This window comes from Coturnix japonica, chromosome Z, assembly GCF_001577835.2.
Source record: "Coturnix japonica isolate 7356 chromosome Z, Coturnix japonica 2.1, whole genome shotgun sequence".
NCBI classification, from domain to species: domain Eukaryota; kingdom Metazoa; phylum Chordata; class Aves; order Galliformes; family Phasianidae; genus Coturnix; species Coturnix japonica.
The window spans coordinates 51,597,168-51,613,101 of NC_029547.1; the positions used below are offsets into that span (position 1 = coordinate 51,597,168).

General features: G+C 35.9%; 1 protein-coding gene across 2 annotated transcripts in view; it reads left to right on the forward strand.

Annotated features, from left to right (window-relative positions):
• The window catches only part of KIAA0825 (KIAA0825 ortholog), a 218,328-nt gene that overhangs the window by 72,795 nt on the left and 129,599 nt on the right, over nucleotides 1-15,934 (forward strand). For both annotated transcript variants that reach the window (XM_015849690.2, XM_015849691.2), the window contains 5 exons: nucleotides 66-331; nucleotides 1,567-1,717; nucleotides 5,782-5,972; nucleotides 6,427-6,609; nucleotides 13,120-13,230. In XM_015849690.2, coding sequence (XP_015705176.1) covers nucleotides 66-331; nucleotides 1,567-1,717; nucleotides 5,782-5,972; nucleotides 6,427-6,609; nucleotides 13,120-13,230 — 902 coding nt within the window. The remainder of the gene's footprint in view (nucleotides 1-65; nucleotides 332-1,566; nucleotides 1,718-5,781; nucleotides 5,973-6,426; nucleotides 6,610-13,119; nucleotides 13,231-15,934) is intronic.

Consider the following 15,934-nt stretch of genomic DNA (forward strand, 5'->3'; position numbering starts at 1 on the left):
GTGTGTATAAATTAAACAATGCTGTCAGAATACGAATAACTTGATGCCACGTTTATTTCTCCCAGTTTTGTTCTGACATCATGGGAGAACTTGACACATTGCTTCCATTGGCTCTGGCATGCAGAGATGATTCTCTTCAGGAAATCAGAGCAAATTTTGTAGAGGCTTGCAGCAAAGTAGCAACAGCTGTCCTGGCAAGACTAGAGGAGAAAAGTGAAGACGTTCCCTCCAAGGCTCCCCTGCAAAACTTGCATGCTGCTCTTTCCACAGCAATATATGTCTGTCAACATTTTACAATGTATAGCAATTTAATGAGAGAAAGCAGCAAAAAGTAAGTCTGTTTTACATGTAACTGTTTAATTCTGTTTAATATAAATAATATAGGACTTAATTCCATTTTGATGACACAGTATGATGATAGCTTTCTGAATTGCATCACATTTTTTAGCACAAGCATGACATGTACTATTTATGAAAAGACCTGAATCAAAGCTATCAATAATCTAAAGCAGACATTGCAAAACAAATTATTTATGTGTAAGATCTGCATTTGATTCCTAGATCAATAATTTTTATTTATTAAGTTTAAATAACTTCTGTGAACTGAATGTACTCTCTGCTGTCATATAAATAATTGAATGAGGCCTTAGTTTCCTTTTTTTTTTTTTTTTTTTTTACCTCTTCAATAGCTGAGTTTTCATAATATCAGATTTGGCTCATAGCAATCTGAGAGAACATTATAAATGTACATTCCTGAAGTTTTTCCCTATATCAACATTTTCAGAAATGTTTAAAAATATAACCAATTTGCTTTTAGAATTTAGTTTTCATTGCATGCAAAATAAAATATAGAAAAGAAAGGAAACAGTAGTTTGAAGTCAAATACACTATTTGACATGGACTGTAATATAATTATCTTATTTGATCTTTGAGGATTTTTTGTCTTAAGATCCTAGGAATGTTTTTACTGGCCCATGAGTTTTAGCCATATGTGATATAAAGGTAGAAACTGGGCCTCTCAGGGGAAACACCTGAACTAGAGAAAATTTACAAGGACTGTATGATTTGTAAGGAGTTATACGAAGTGTTAAGATAGTCTCCCTCTGATGCATGAAGTCTGTCCTTGTGAATTGGAAGTCTGAGCCAAAATGCTGCTCAGAAATTATACCTATACATTATGAAAAAGTTTGCCTACAGCCTACCAAAAATAACCACTAGACTCCGTTTATATTTTCTTTAATACTTAATGATGATGCAATTATAGTTCAACACAGAATCGCTAAGTAACTGAATGACAACTTCACTTCTACTTCAGAAAAGTCTTAAGTAACGTTTTTCCAAGTTACTCCACTAAATGAGAATTTGTAGAAGAGTAGATGTGCGTAAAGAGCTTGTTAAAAGAAGACCAGCTTTTTTTCAGAAGTGAATATTGGTCTCAGACTCCAAGACTAAAAGGAAATCAATGATTGATTCCTAATAATCAAAAGCATTTGCAGCACTGGGGATTGTTACCTTCTGCTGCATGGACTTTCAATCTTTGTTTCTTTGATGGTTTTCTCTGAACAGACCTCTTTTCTTAGTGCCTGTCCAACAATACCAGGAATTCATCAGCGTTCTTCAGTTTCAAGTTACAAACTACTGCGTCAGAGTTTGTGCTACAAGCATTTTGCAGGATGCTGAGAGCCACCACTGGGATGACTGCAAAGCTTTTTATGAGGTGTGAGGTTAAGTTTACTATGCCTGCTTATTTACAAAATGTGTTACTCTAGTTGTCAGCAGTCTAACTAGAAGCATAAGATCAGCATAATTTTTACATAAAGATCATTGGGATTAACTGTTTAGAAATACCTGTTTTTGCATGCAAACTGCATTCTGAGAGAGGAAGAAAGTAATTAATAAAAATGAGATAATGAAAATATAGCTTTTTATTTACTAAATAAACATGTGACTTCTGTTTGAACATCAACTTGATGTCCTTAGCTGATTAGAAAGTAACAAATTGGGTGACTTTCGGCAATTGATTTAAGTCTGGTCTTAACTGATGGTAGTCTGTGTGGTGCTGTGTTTGCTTATTGGCAACCCAGTAAATCCCAGGTGACAGTTATTCAACATGGTGAAATCTTGTTTTCACAAATAGCTGTCTCAACAACAGCAACAACTAAAGAGTACTAATTAGATAAATATTTTTAATGTTCCTAATCAGATTGATATGCAGAAAGGAATGAAGAATATTGGTGTTTTAGCTTTGTGTACCTGCAGGGCTTGAGTTGGGAAATATGTAATTTTACATCATTGCACCAATCTCTTTCTTGTAAAGTGGGCTATGATCTGCTCAGAATGCTTTCAAGAGAAATGATGTTGAGCAACTATTGCCTCTGTGTGACTCTTGGAGGCATCTTGAATGAAAGTGTTTGGCTTAAAATCTGTTGCTTGTTACAAAGACAACATCTTACTGAAACTTCTGGCTGTGAGAGGTGGTTCCTTACAAGTTCTATACCAAGCAGGAAGCATGAGGCTTTTCCTATTGGCTCATGCAAATCCTGCTGAGCCCACAGCCCAAGAGTAGCTTGGACAACAGCCAGAAGAACTTGCCAGTCATCAAGGGCGGACAAGGAGGTGCTGGGAATGAGGTACTGCTCTCTAAGTGAGGGCACACACATGCCTTTCTATGCATCAGTGGCTCTCAGGCCTTTATCTAGTGGGATCCCTAGTTGTAAACAGCATCATAACCTTGCTTCTTTAAGGGGAAGCTTAAAGAAAGCTTTAAGGGGAAGCTTAAAGCTTACACTCGGCTTCCCTCCTTCTGCTCATCCCTATGGTAGCCTAGTTCTTGAATATGGTTTAGTTGAGGGCTATCACTACCCCTTCCTCTCTGCCTTCCCATTTTTGAGTGTTACATGCAACTTCAAAAAAATCGGTAATCATTCACAAATTCTAAATGCTGTTTTAGAAAGGAAAAAAATACATTTTCATGTTCTTCCACAAACTAAGCCAAATGTTTTGTGTATGTTAGGCAACACTTATTTTCTCATTCTTTCTCACTTGCTGAATAACAAACTAAATGACAGGGCTACATCTCAGGGTCACGTGGACTTATTCATTTTTTCCCAGTAGTGCAAGGTGTTCAAATCTAGGTGTTCCTGCTCCATCAGGGGGACTGGACTAGGTGATCTCTTGAGGTCCATTCCAATCCCTGACATTCTGTGATTCTGTGAAATGGTACTAGAAAGAATATGTGATATTCTTCATTTCCGTTCCCTGCTAGTCATGAATGATACAGTCACAAGTAAAACTACTTGACTTATCCTGATTTGCAGTCATCCTGAGAGAAGAGAAAACCAGAGAGAAAGGCAAAGAAGAAAGAGGATGAAAGTGTCTGTGTTTCCATCTCCAGTTATTTATTAATTTTTGCAATGGTAACAAGATAGAACAAGACTGGTAGCAAATGTTTATTACAGCATATAAAACAAAGCATTAATTTATTTCTACGTTGCTAAAATAAGAATAATGTGTGTTTTTAATGTATATTCTGTAATCTATTTCAGTACCTGACCATATGTCCTTCTGTCACACACCTAAATTAATAGTGGTAACTGGAATAAAAAGCAAAGCCAAAAGAACTGCTATAATTAGAATTTTAATTAGAACTTGAATACAGAGATCCTAATCACTATGATGCAATAGCGAGTTTTTGACAGATTTTGTGATACTGTGAGGTCTGAACTGAACTTTATGAGAACGATTCTCATACAGCACTTCATCTAAACTGTCAGGGAGTGAAACTCTGGGTTCAGTATCTCCCTGACAGAGTGCACTGAACACCCACTGTGCCTCTGCGCCAGCTCTTCAGATTATGTTTTGGAATGGAGCTTTTAGTGCAGCAGACATCTGCTGTAGCTTTAGGAACTTATGTTTTCTAATAGGCAAAGAATAAAGAATTGTCTGTTCAAAGATAATATTTGAGTGGCTTATGTAATAAAGTACAGCTGCTTTTTTCCTGATATATAAGCTAAATAAAAGCTCACATCTGTTTGCATTATGTGAAGCTTGCAAAACTAGCAGATGTTTACCAGTAGAAATGCCTAGAAATGGCAACAAATAGAAAAAACGGTCAGAAAATGGGAATGAATCCCATTAAATCTTCAGTTAAACTGTTGCTTCTGCAGTGGTGGTACAATGTTAGAAAAGCAGTGTTATTCAATTTACCACTTTAAATTAAATAAGCAAAAAAAAATAATGGTGTTTATAGTTAGAAACTGAAAGTTGCCAACGTTCAGTTACTCATAAAAATAAGTGCCATGTGTTAGAAAGTTCAGTTAGAATTTTATTTCTGATTGTTAAGTCTGCGTTCTTCTTTTTTTCGGGGGTTAAATTGTTGGAATTATTTTTATAAGCTGAAGTCGTGATGTAAATGAATTAATTGCTGTTAGGACTGGTTACTTTATACCCGCCATGTTTATTCTATAAGTACAGAAAAGCTTTTCCAAACTATTGGAAGTGCTAGTAAAATATCTGTAAGGTAGGTTTAGGGCATGGTTGTTTTCTTTTTTCTGGAGAAGAAGTTGTACTGGAATTAATCTGGAGAGTAATCATAATAATATAAGAAATCCACACTTACATAAATTTATTATTAACTTCTCATACATGCAGAATTATTAAGTTATGTTATCAGCTGAGCTATGAATTAAGCACATACTTTCTTATAATGGTGCTTGAATACAACCTGTATAAATATTTAAACTTTTTTCATATAAGAAAAATAGAAGAGGGAAATTCTGTATTATGACTTCTTTAGGTCCTCATGCACTTCTAGTCATTATAGGACTGTCCCATTTCACTTATTTAGAAACATGTGCCTAATGCTTAATTGTACTATCAGAGAGACTAGTTAGAATATGCTTGAAAACAGTTCTAAGATGTCCTATTGCTCTATGTGTGAAGAAAACTAGGCACATACTTTTCCTTTGTACTTACCTGCAGTAAATTTTTCTTTTCTGTCATAGTGAAACCAGTTAAATTGAATGTTCTAATGATTTTTCTTTTTTTTTTTCTTTTTTCCTTTCTCTTGTTGTTTTGTTTTGTTTTGTTTTTTTCCCCTAAATGAGGTTTTTGAGATGCCTACATCAGTCACAAATTTAATGACAAAGGCAGTGGTCACAATTGAAGTTCATCAGTACTTTGTCATAATTTACCACCCCTCAATAGAGGTTACATTTCTAATATACTGGCGGTGAAATACTGAATAATGACAGCTTCCAGTATCCTGGCAAAATAGTATGTTTAAAAAGAAACCAGATTATTTTGTTCAGAGAAAAATGTTGTTCAGGCTCTTAAAATATTATTTTCTATATCTGCTAATGCAAAAATATCATTAAGTTCTTAAAACATTTCTCAACTTTGTTGTAATGAACAGGGTGAAAGTTCCTGGCATTTATCTGTTTCAACTTCATCCAAGTACTATTTTCCAAACAGGTATTAGTTGAATTATTTATGCATAGATTCAAAATAGTACTTCTTAGATATGTTATGGATTGACTGGGCTTTTAACTTTGTAGGCTATGAGAGTAGGTCAAATAGGAATACAGTAGGTTGTAGTTTAGTTCTGTGTCAGAACTCTAGTTTTGTGACCGACGTAAATTATCTTGTCAAGGGCCTTTATTCGGTCATCATCTGCCTGTAACACTTCAGCTATTTCCTTTCAGACTGAATTAATCTAACAGAAACTGAATTGACATTTTGGAGGGTGTGTTTCTATTATTGAATGTTTGGTGGTTTTGCTAGGGTGAAAGATGCTCATTCTCAGTCCAGATGTGGTATTACTTCTGCTGTGCTCTTCATCATGATCTGTGGACTATTCTACCTCCCAAGTTAGCCCAGGAGATTCTTACAGATGTGCTAGAGCAATCTTTGGCTGTGCTGTCCTCCAGATATTCCCAGGCCTGTCCTAGTTATAAGCGAACACCACAAATCAGGTAATGATTTAATGAACACTTTTTAATGGCTAAAGTTCATAAATCTCCATTTCCTGTTATACACTGATGTGATTCAAATTAAATGATGATAAACACAATGGAGGGGATAGACATAGTTTATATATTTTAAGGATCATTTTAACTCAGTGGATTTTGTATGCTCAAGTCGTTTGATACTCTGCCAGTCAATATCAAGAGGCAGTCAATGCTTGAATCAGAAATTTTCCAGATAATAGTGTATTGACTGACAGCAAAATCTTTTCTGTAACAGACCTGCATATTTTCAGTACAGTGAGTTCAGAATTTCTGCAGCGGGCACTGATAAAAGATGCAATTTCAAGACCCTGCTATCACTCAGGCATTTTTGAATGTCAGAACAGAACTCTGTTTTACTGAAATCTACCATGATTCAGATGCATCTAAGTAATATTATTTTCCCTTCTTCTTTCTATAGAATAGATATTGCAGCAATTTTGATGTCCACTGAAAATATGCTGTGGTCAGTTTGCAGCTCAGTCCAGGAATTTCTGAATCCACATGAAGACAGAGATCTCAAGATCTATAAAATACATAGCCACTGCAATAATATGCTCTCTGTGCTAGCTATTTTAACTTCACCGCTGAAAAATTTGTATGAGTAAGTATGAATTTAACATTCCATTTCAGACCACATTTGTTCTTGAACTTACGCTGATATACTGGCAAGATGAGTGATTGTGTTGAAATAAAAATACAGTGAGCACCATTGGAATAATTTTATAACCTTTGACTACTGATTTGGTCTTGATTTGGTCTCATTTTATGACGTTGTCTAAAGATCTCTTATATCTGCTGGGATTTTGTTAGCTTTGGACCAAATTCTTCAAACTGCATATTTGTCTGATGATGACAACACAGAAGATAACACCGATTTTCTGATTGTGTTTACTCTGTAACACAAACAGTAAAATTTTGTTGATCGTTATTTGCCCAAATTTGCAACTTGCTTTTCAGGTAGGTTTTGTTAGAAACAATTTTATACTAAATTAAAAGCGCTTACCATCATGGTACTAAAGTCTTTGAAAAGATTTTGAAGGAATTCGTTCATCATTCAGTTGAAATATTTTGTCTTATTACTAGTGCAGATTTACCTACCTTCAGCTTCAAGGTGAGCTGTGTTCTGCTTTCGCTCCATAATAATTCTGTGAGTGCTAGAATTTAAAGGAACATAATTTACTGAAGTTGTCCTCTGGCTATATGACCAGCAAGTGTCAGCAAATCTTTACTATTTATTTTAAGGAGTATTTAAAGAGTATTAAAAAGAGTATGAAATTCCCATCTTTTTAAAGTGAGGTCTTCAGAAGTTGCAAATGCAAACAAAAAGAGACATGGCTTGCACTGAAATTATGTCATTCTTCCATTTGTTTTGGTCCTGAATATTCAGCTGTAAATTCTTGTGCAAGAGACAATACAGTGAGAGATCACATGTTTAAAAAATAACAAAAGCCAAATTCAACTTGCTTTTATCTTATTATTTCAAATAAAAATATTCTTAGTATTACTACTGGAGGAGGGTGGAGACCTCCTGCATTTAAGCTTCTTTAACTGTTGTATGTGAGCAATGTGGAATGTGCAAAAGTGAGCTGTGTCTTAACTCAGGCTCGTGTAAAGATTACATTAGAGAATGTAACCAATGAACAGACTAATCCTACTGTTGCAAAAGTAATTGAGACAGCAGGACATTGTGTTAGTTGCAACTGCTTTCACGTAGTTTTAACATGCCATCTTCCCTTTGTGAAAGCACTTAGATTTGTGGCCTAAAGTAACTAATTTGTGTAATCTGTCCTTCATAGCTTTCTAATTTCCTTCGCTAATGCATATCTGGAATGGTAAAAAAAAAAAAAAATTGTGCTCTCCTCAACATTCATTGAGTTCCAGTGCAAAGTGCCAATAGAGAGAATAAGGCACTATATTTATGCTACAGATTAACTACTTTGCACTTTTGCAGATGTTGTCCAAGTGTGCAGAGGTGCTTTAGGAAAGCCAAGTTGTTGGCCAAGTGTGCAGTGTGCTTAGGAAAGCCAAGGCATAGATGGAGCTGAACTTAGCAAGGAATGTGAATGATAACAAGAAGGGGTTTTACAGATACATAGGCAGGAGGAGACAGGCCAAGGAGAGTGTTCCCTCTCTGATAAAAGCTAATGGAGAGCTGGCTTCCTCAGGTGTGGAAAAAGCCGAAGTACTCAATGAATGCTTTGCCTCAGTCTTCACGGGTGGTCAGGCTTCCCATGTCTGCCAGGACCATGAACCTCTAGGTGAGGGTGTGGGAAGTAGATTCCATCCCAATGTAGCAGTGGAACATGTCTGACACCTCATGCAATTGAATGTATTTAAGTAAGTCCATGGGGGTGGATGATATCCATCCTAGAGTTCTGAGAGAAATGGCTGATGTGGTTGCTGAGCTGCTCTCCATCATATTTGAAAAATCATGACTGTGTGGTAAAGTCCTCTCCTATGAGGAAAGGCTGAGAGAACTTGGCTTGTTTAGCTTGTGGAAGAGAAGGCTCCAAGGAGACCTCGTATTGGTCTTCCAATATTGGAAGGGGGGAAGGGGGTATATAAACAGGAGGGGTACAACTGTTTATGAGGATGGATGGTGATAGGAGAAGAATGGTATTAAACTGAGACAGGGAAGGTCTAGGTGGGAGAAAGTTTTTCACTCAGAGGGTGGTGACACACTGGAACAGGTTACCCAAGGAGGCTCTGGATGTCCCATCCCTGGAGGCATTCAAGGCCAGGCTGGATGTGGCTCTGGGCAGCCTGGTCTGGTGTTTGGTGACTCTGCACATAGCAGGGGGGTTGAAACAAGATGATCACTGTGGGCCTTTTCAACTCGGGCCAATCTGTGATACCATGATACTTTATCATATAGATTTCATAATTACACATATAAGACTCAGTAATAAATTTGGTCAAAAATTTGACATGTGCAGGATGTAGCACCTTATTTAATTTCTACAAAGTTCTCTGCAAATTTCAAACAAACCTGACATGTTTTACTTAAGAATAATATTTTAAAAGTCACTTTTTATTACATATTTATGAAAATAACATTAAAACTGAAAGTACTAGAGAGATGATGCATTGTTTTTCTTTATGTTAGAAGGGATAGTTTATATGTACTCTGTATTCAGCAATTTTGTTTTCAAAACCCTGTGAGAGTTCTTATAAAAATAATTCTTTTATATTGTACGTTTCATTATAGACAATATTTTTCAGCTAGCCTAAGTCACGGTTGTATTTTAGATTAGAAAAAAAAAAACTTAAATAGAACTGATTCTGGCATATGCTTTGTCTTTCCTGTATCTCAAATTAGACCTTCTGCATCCTGCCCTTGCATAGAATGTCTTTTGTATGTGATAAGAGTGCTTAGACTCGCTCTTAAATTCACCCATGAATCTTCAGCCAGCAGATTTTAGCACTCACACTTTTAGCCACAAAAAGGGTCCTTCTTAATTATAATCAAAGAATCACGAATGGCATGGCTTGAGTGAGAACTTTAAAACCACCTCTTTCCAGCTCCACTGCCATGGACACAGATTCCTCCTTCTAAATCAGGCTGATCAAAGCCCCATCCTACCCACAAGTGAACCCTTCAAGGAAGATCTGAAGATCAAAATCTCAACTGGGAGGAACCATTAACTCCCTTAAGTGTAGAGAGGCTTTGCAGAGAGGTACAGGCAAATTTAAGGGCTGGGCAATCACCAATTACACAAAGTTTTAAGAAGAGCAAGGGCTGGACTCTGCACCTGGTGCAGATCAACAGACTTGGGGACAAGAGACAAAACAGCCCTGCAGAAAGGAAACTACTGTGTGTTTTGGATGACAGCAAGTTGGACACAAGGCTGCAGTGCGCCCTGGAGCCCAAAGGGCCAACTGTACCCAGTGCTGCCACAGGGCGAGGGGAGGGGCTGCCCCCTCTGCTCTGTGTTGTGCAGCCTCACCTCCAGCACTGTGTGCAGGTTGGCATCAAGCTATTAGAGAGCCTCCAAGGGAGGGCTACAAATATAGTGTAAGATCTGGAGGGCAAGGTATGTGAGGAGCAGGAATTAAATGCAAGCTTTCTTCTGCAGCAGATTGAGTTGCTCAAGTTGAAGAAGATTTATCTTTCTTGTGCTTTTTTAATATTCATTTGTCTTAGGAGATTGCATTCCTTCTGATTGTAAAGATCAAATAAAGCAAGGCAGATGCAGCTTTTTGTGGTTTTGTGTTACAAATTATTATATCTTATTTTCTCAACAAGAAATCAGGTCAATGATGCAGATTATGAAAGAGGAATGTAGAAGTTCTATTGGTAAAATTGCTATCTACTGGGTAAAAGTATCTGTCATTCAGTATAAAAACCTGAAATATTTATCTTGATTTTAATATGTGAATTACAGTTCATGAGGTTGTTTTTTTAGTCTTGTTTCTTCCTTATAAATAACTAAATTCTTCAAAGTATATGAGAAAATAGCATCAGAATACACCTTGTTGGCAATTCATTATTTTACACCCACTCTGAGGTTTGTAATATCATTTATCACCTTGACATACTCTACAGAAGAATAAAACAACTGTAACTTGGAAACTTGGTGTGGAATTAAATACTTTTACAGTTGCTATCCACTGCTCTGAGATTGTAGACAGCTTCTTTAACATATCTTGTAGTCAAAACAAATTTCCTAGTACCTATTATTATACTTCTGTCAGCAGAGTAGTTGAATTAAGCTGTCTGGCACAGGGCAGATTCTGGCTTCCTGGCAAGAACTGCATAGCCAGCAGTGGACACTAAGTATTGCTGGCATCAAGGATTGTTTTGTTATCACTAGACACTTCATGTTTTTAATAATATGTGAAGGTACTCTAAAATTTAAACAGTTTAAAGTATTTTCTCTGTGTCACTTTCAAATTCACAGAGGTATTGCTTTATGCCTCAGAATCTGCCCTTGGCTTGTCCTCAGGACTCAGCTAAGAAGCCATACTTAATGAACTGTATTAGCTGAGAAGATTCTAAAACATTTCATGCAGTATCAGAAGACAAGTATCTGTCTTTCTTTCTTGTAGGAATGACTTGTATCTCTGTCATTTGCTATGTACAAGAAATATTTTGGAGGATAAGACACGATAACTTTATTTTCTTGAATATTCTTAGACAGTTGAAATTACTATCTTTAATTAGTCTTTTAATTTAATTTCAGTTTAAGTATTCCTTTTATCAGTATTATGATCTCTGATTTATTTTTAATCTTATTATTTTTTATTTTTAATCTTTAATGTTATTCTTGAATTCACAATCAGCAAAAATTTACTATATGCTAACCTTTCTGCTCTGGTATTGCTTACCTGAGATCATTTAAAATCCTACTTGCTATAACTGATCAGAAAAAGTAGTTTCCAAATAAATTACCCTATATTTTTCATTCATTCAGATGTCAGTGAAGAAATTCAGATAGTTTTATACACATCCTTCTTATTGAATAGGGTAATTTTATCTCTTCTTTCATCTGGGGTCACGTAGGCAAGCCTTCACAGGCATTGTAACTGTACTTCTTAACTACTTACATGAAACTGTGAAAAAGAGTTAAAAAGCAATTTTAAATAATAAAACAATGAAAATCATATACTGTCAAAGCTGTTATGATATAGCACCCTATAAGAAAATAAAGTTTTTACATTTTAGCTGTAATCCTGAAGGTTGAAAAAAGAAGATGCCAAGGAGCATCCATTCATATCACTTATCATTTTATCCTAGTAGTTGCTACAGAGTTCTACAAATACTGTTTGTACTATTGTTACTCCTTATTCTTGTCTTGTTTTATACTTAAATCGTAGAATCAATCAAGGTGACCTGCAAGATCACCCAGTCCAACAGCCCATCACCAACAGTTCTCACTAAACCGTGTCCTTCAACACAATGTCTGAACATCCCTTGAACACCTCCAGGGTCGGTGAATCCACCACCTCCCTGGGCAGCCCATTCCACTGCCTGACCACTCTTTCAGCAACGTAGTATTTCCTAACATCCAACCTGAATCTCACCTGGAGCAACTTGAGGCTATTCCTTCTCATCCTATCACCAGCTACATGTGAGAAGAGGCCAGCCCCCAGCTCAATACAACGTCCCTTCAGGTAGTTACAGAGAGTGATAAGGTCTCCCCCGAGCCTCTTCTTCTTCCAGACTGAACAATCCCAGTTCCCTCAGCCAATCCCCATAAGATTTGTGCTCCAGACCTCACTCCAGCTTTGTTGTCCTTCTCTGGACACACTACAGGGTCTCAATGTCTTTCTTGTAGTGAGGGGCCCAAAACCGAACACAGTACTTGAGGTGTGGCCTCACCAGAGCTGAGTATAAAGTTACAATTACTTCTGTGCTCCTGCTAGCAGCACTATTTCTGATACAAGTCAGGATGTCATTGGTCTTCCAGGCCACCTGGGCACAATGCTGGTTCAGCCAAGCATTGGCCAACACCCCCGGGTCTGTTCCACATCTGGTTTTGTCCTCTCACACTCTTTATGTAAGAGCAGCAATGGAGTAGAATTGACATAAAACTAGCTTAACTAGTTTTCCAGCAGTCATTAAATTTGAAAACTGCAGATCTTTCAACACTATTCCATATCTTTTCAGAGAGTCAAGAAGTTGGAGATCCAAATCTTCTTGATTTTTTTTTCTGTCTATGTCAACTTGAATGCTATACAAAAGATAACCACTGTCATGTCAAAAGATATTTTACTTTTGTTTGTGAGATAATTATTGATAATATGATACTCATATTTTGCATAAAGAAAAGGGCAATAGAAGGGAATGACTGAAGAACAATTTGCTTATTCAGTGCATTTAAAATCATAGTTAGAACACCTGCTATATAAGAATAATTATGGGAAGAAAATTGTGCTTTGACTGTACTGGCTGTGATAGATGTTGAGACAAATAGTGAAAGCAAGTAAGATGAGAATGACATTTTTCACATAAGATCAGTAAGTTTGTAGATATGTATACGTACACATATATTTAGTGCTAGTTATCTTAAAGGGTTCTGTCTTCTACTGATGAATATTTGCATTTATTGTTCCAAAGGGATTTTCAGTCTTCCATGTAATTCAGAAGAATTCATGTGTTTTTTTTCAGGACACTTATGAACAATTCTGGAGAACATCTTCCTCATGTTTTTTCTAAAGGCTTTTATCATCCATCACACTGGTTATTTTGCATACCATCGTCCAGTCCTTCCTTACTGAAGTGAGTATCAGAAGTTGGTTGTAAAGGTACTAACAGATATTCTGTGTTAATAAAATGCTTCCAAAAATATATATATATATGAATTCATGTATAATTGATATTTTAATGAAACAACACAGAAGATTTTATTTTTTTTTTAGTTTATTGCAGATTTCCTTGTTTTTTGAAATTAAGAATCTGAGTGGTCTCGTTGAAAGCAGAGCACAGTATAGTTTTTTGCCCATGTGTTAATTATGTTTGATATTTGGATTATATTTAAGGTTTTTTTTGCATAAAGAATATATAGCAGTATAATAACACAGGTGCAGTTCTCAAAGAATTATAATTAAAGGAGAGATAAAGAATGTATGTCAATTTGTGACTGCTAATTTAAAAAGGTCTGATATATAAAATATCAAATTGAAATGTATACTTCTTGATAGTAGTCGATATTTTGGGGGTGATTACTGCATGATTAGAGGAAAACGCTTACTTTCTTCTTCTGTGTCACAAGTTACATATGAGACATATGCTACCAGCTGTGCTGTCATTCCCTTTCTAATTTTGAACTTAAAGCACTCCCACACCAGTTTAGATCCTCTCCTAACCCCTTCACCTCCTCCTCCACTTCAAAAGTTATTTCCTGAGAGATTTTCACTTTCTGTTTTCATGAAAAGCTGCTTTTGTGAGTTGTGTTTCTGTTTTCTCAGGAAGTATTTTTATATTATAGAGAAATACGTTATCAAATGAAAGGTGACTTACTGAAGACCCACGTGCTGTCGATTTAATACTTCTTATCTTCTATCATCCCCACTGCAGTATTTACCCCATGCTATGCAACACATTCTGTTTTCTTTCCATAACCCTCTCCCCTAATTTCATGTCAGCGATACTACTGTCTCCTTTCCTCATGCCTCTGTTACCCACTGAACAAGATGCAATAGCTGGTGTGATTAAGTCAAAGTAGTATGACTGACTGACCCAAAGACCAGACAGGCTTTGATATTAACAGAGATTAACTGAATTCAAACTGTGTCCTTTCCTGCACTGAAAGTAGTAGTTAAAATTTTTCTAGGTCTTGAAAAATAATGTTTGTGGAATTTATACCTATTAATCAAATTTCAGTGAAATTAGCCAATGATTGTGTAATTCGTGCATAGGTAGAGAGAAAGGAGAAGGGAGGATGTAATGGAGAGATTTACATGATCACTTAAAAAGATATGTACTCTATTTCTGAGAATTAAAGACTCACTGTCTTTTTTTTTTTTTCATCCTCTAATCCAAAGCCAGTACTCAAAATTTAAATTCCATTTGTATTCTATGTATTTGTATCGTGAGTTTTGTAAGAAGACATTACAAGACATTACCCTCTGCTTCACAAAAGTATCTAAACAAAATGTAGGTACCATTTCACCCTATGAGATTTCTCTTTTTTGAGATGAGATTACAATTTTGAAGGTGCTTTTTAGGGCAGATTTATCATTAATACAGAGCAAAAAAGGATTCTAGACATATCCAGGGTTTGTGTATTTTCTCAGAATGGAAGGTGAGAAGACATACCTCTTTCTAACCCCCAAAGTGTCTTCTCTGTCAGTTTTATATGGGAAAGTGAGGAGTCCAAAAAGAAGTACATATCTGAGAATTTATAGTTAGTGTGTCAATGTGAAGACAGTCCATGTATGTAAACAGTCTTGGTGAACTACATTGGTGAAATATTTAGCATCACCTTTTAACAGTGCACCTTTCAGATGCTTACGGGAAAAAAAAACAACAACAACAACAACAACAAAAAAAAAACAATGAAGTAATCTGAATGCTAAATAATTTTGAGTGATGTGTCCTGAGGTGCTATTTCTTACTGAATTTACACTGTATGCGGAAGATTTTTGCTTAAAATATTGCATTTAGAATATCAAAATCCATTATGTTTACATATTGCAGGAAACTACTAACTAGTGAATGTTGAATCGTCATAGTTTTCATAGAAATATAGAATCACCAAGGTTGGAAAAGACCTAAAAGATCAACCAGTCTAACTGTTCACCTATTACCAATAGCTCCCACTAAACACAACATCCAGTCTTTCCTTGAACACCCCCAGGGTCAGTGACTCCACACCTCCCTGAGCAGTCCATTCCAGTGCCTAATCACCCTTTTTGAGAAGTAATGCTTCCTAATGTCCAGCTTGAATCCCTGCTGTAGCTTGAAACCATTCCCTCTGGTTCTTTATGTTTAGTTTGCTTTATGTTCTTTCTACTTTTAAGTAGAAGTATTCAATGTGCAGAAAAAAATTGAAAACAGAGGCTACTGTGTACCTCCCAGCTATGGGCTCCTAAGTTTTTATTGAATTCCATAGACTCCAGCCTTGCACCAAATTATTTGCCCTTTCTAGGCTTGTTATTTCAGGACAAAGTTCTACTAGTTTTTGAAATAATTCTGTTTACAAATTCACTATTTAACCATTTTTTTTCTACATTAGTTTACATGTACTAGTATGGAAACAGTCTTTTGTTTAATCTATTTGACTTTTTTCTTTAATGGGAAGTTGAGTTAACCTTTGTTTGCCTTATGAAATATTGATCTTAAGGTATTCTTTTTTCATCTTGTATACTAAGATGATATACTTGATTATCAAACTAAATGATTACTGATTGATTATCATTTATATTACAGTTCATTTAGTGGTAATTATAATTCATTCTTTGCTTCATTTGGGGCTTATAAT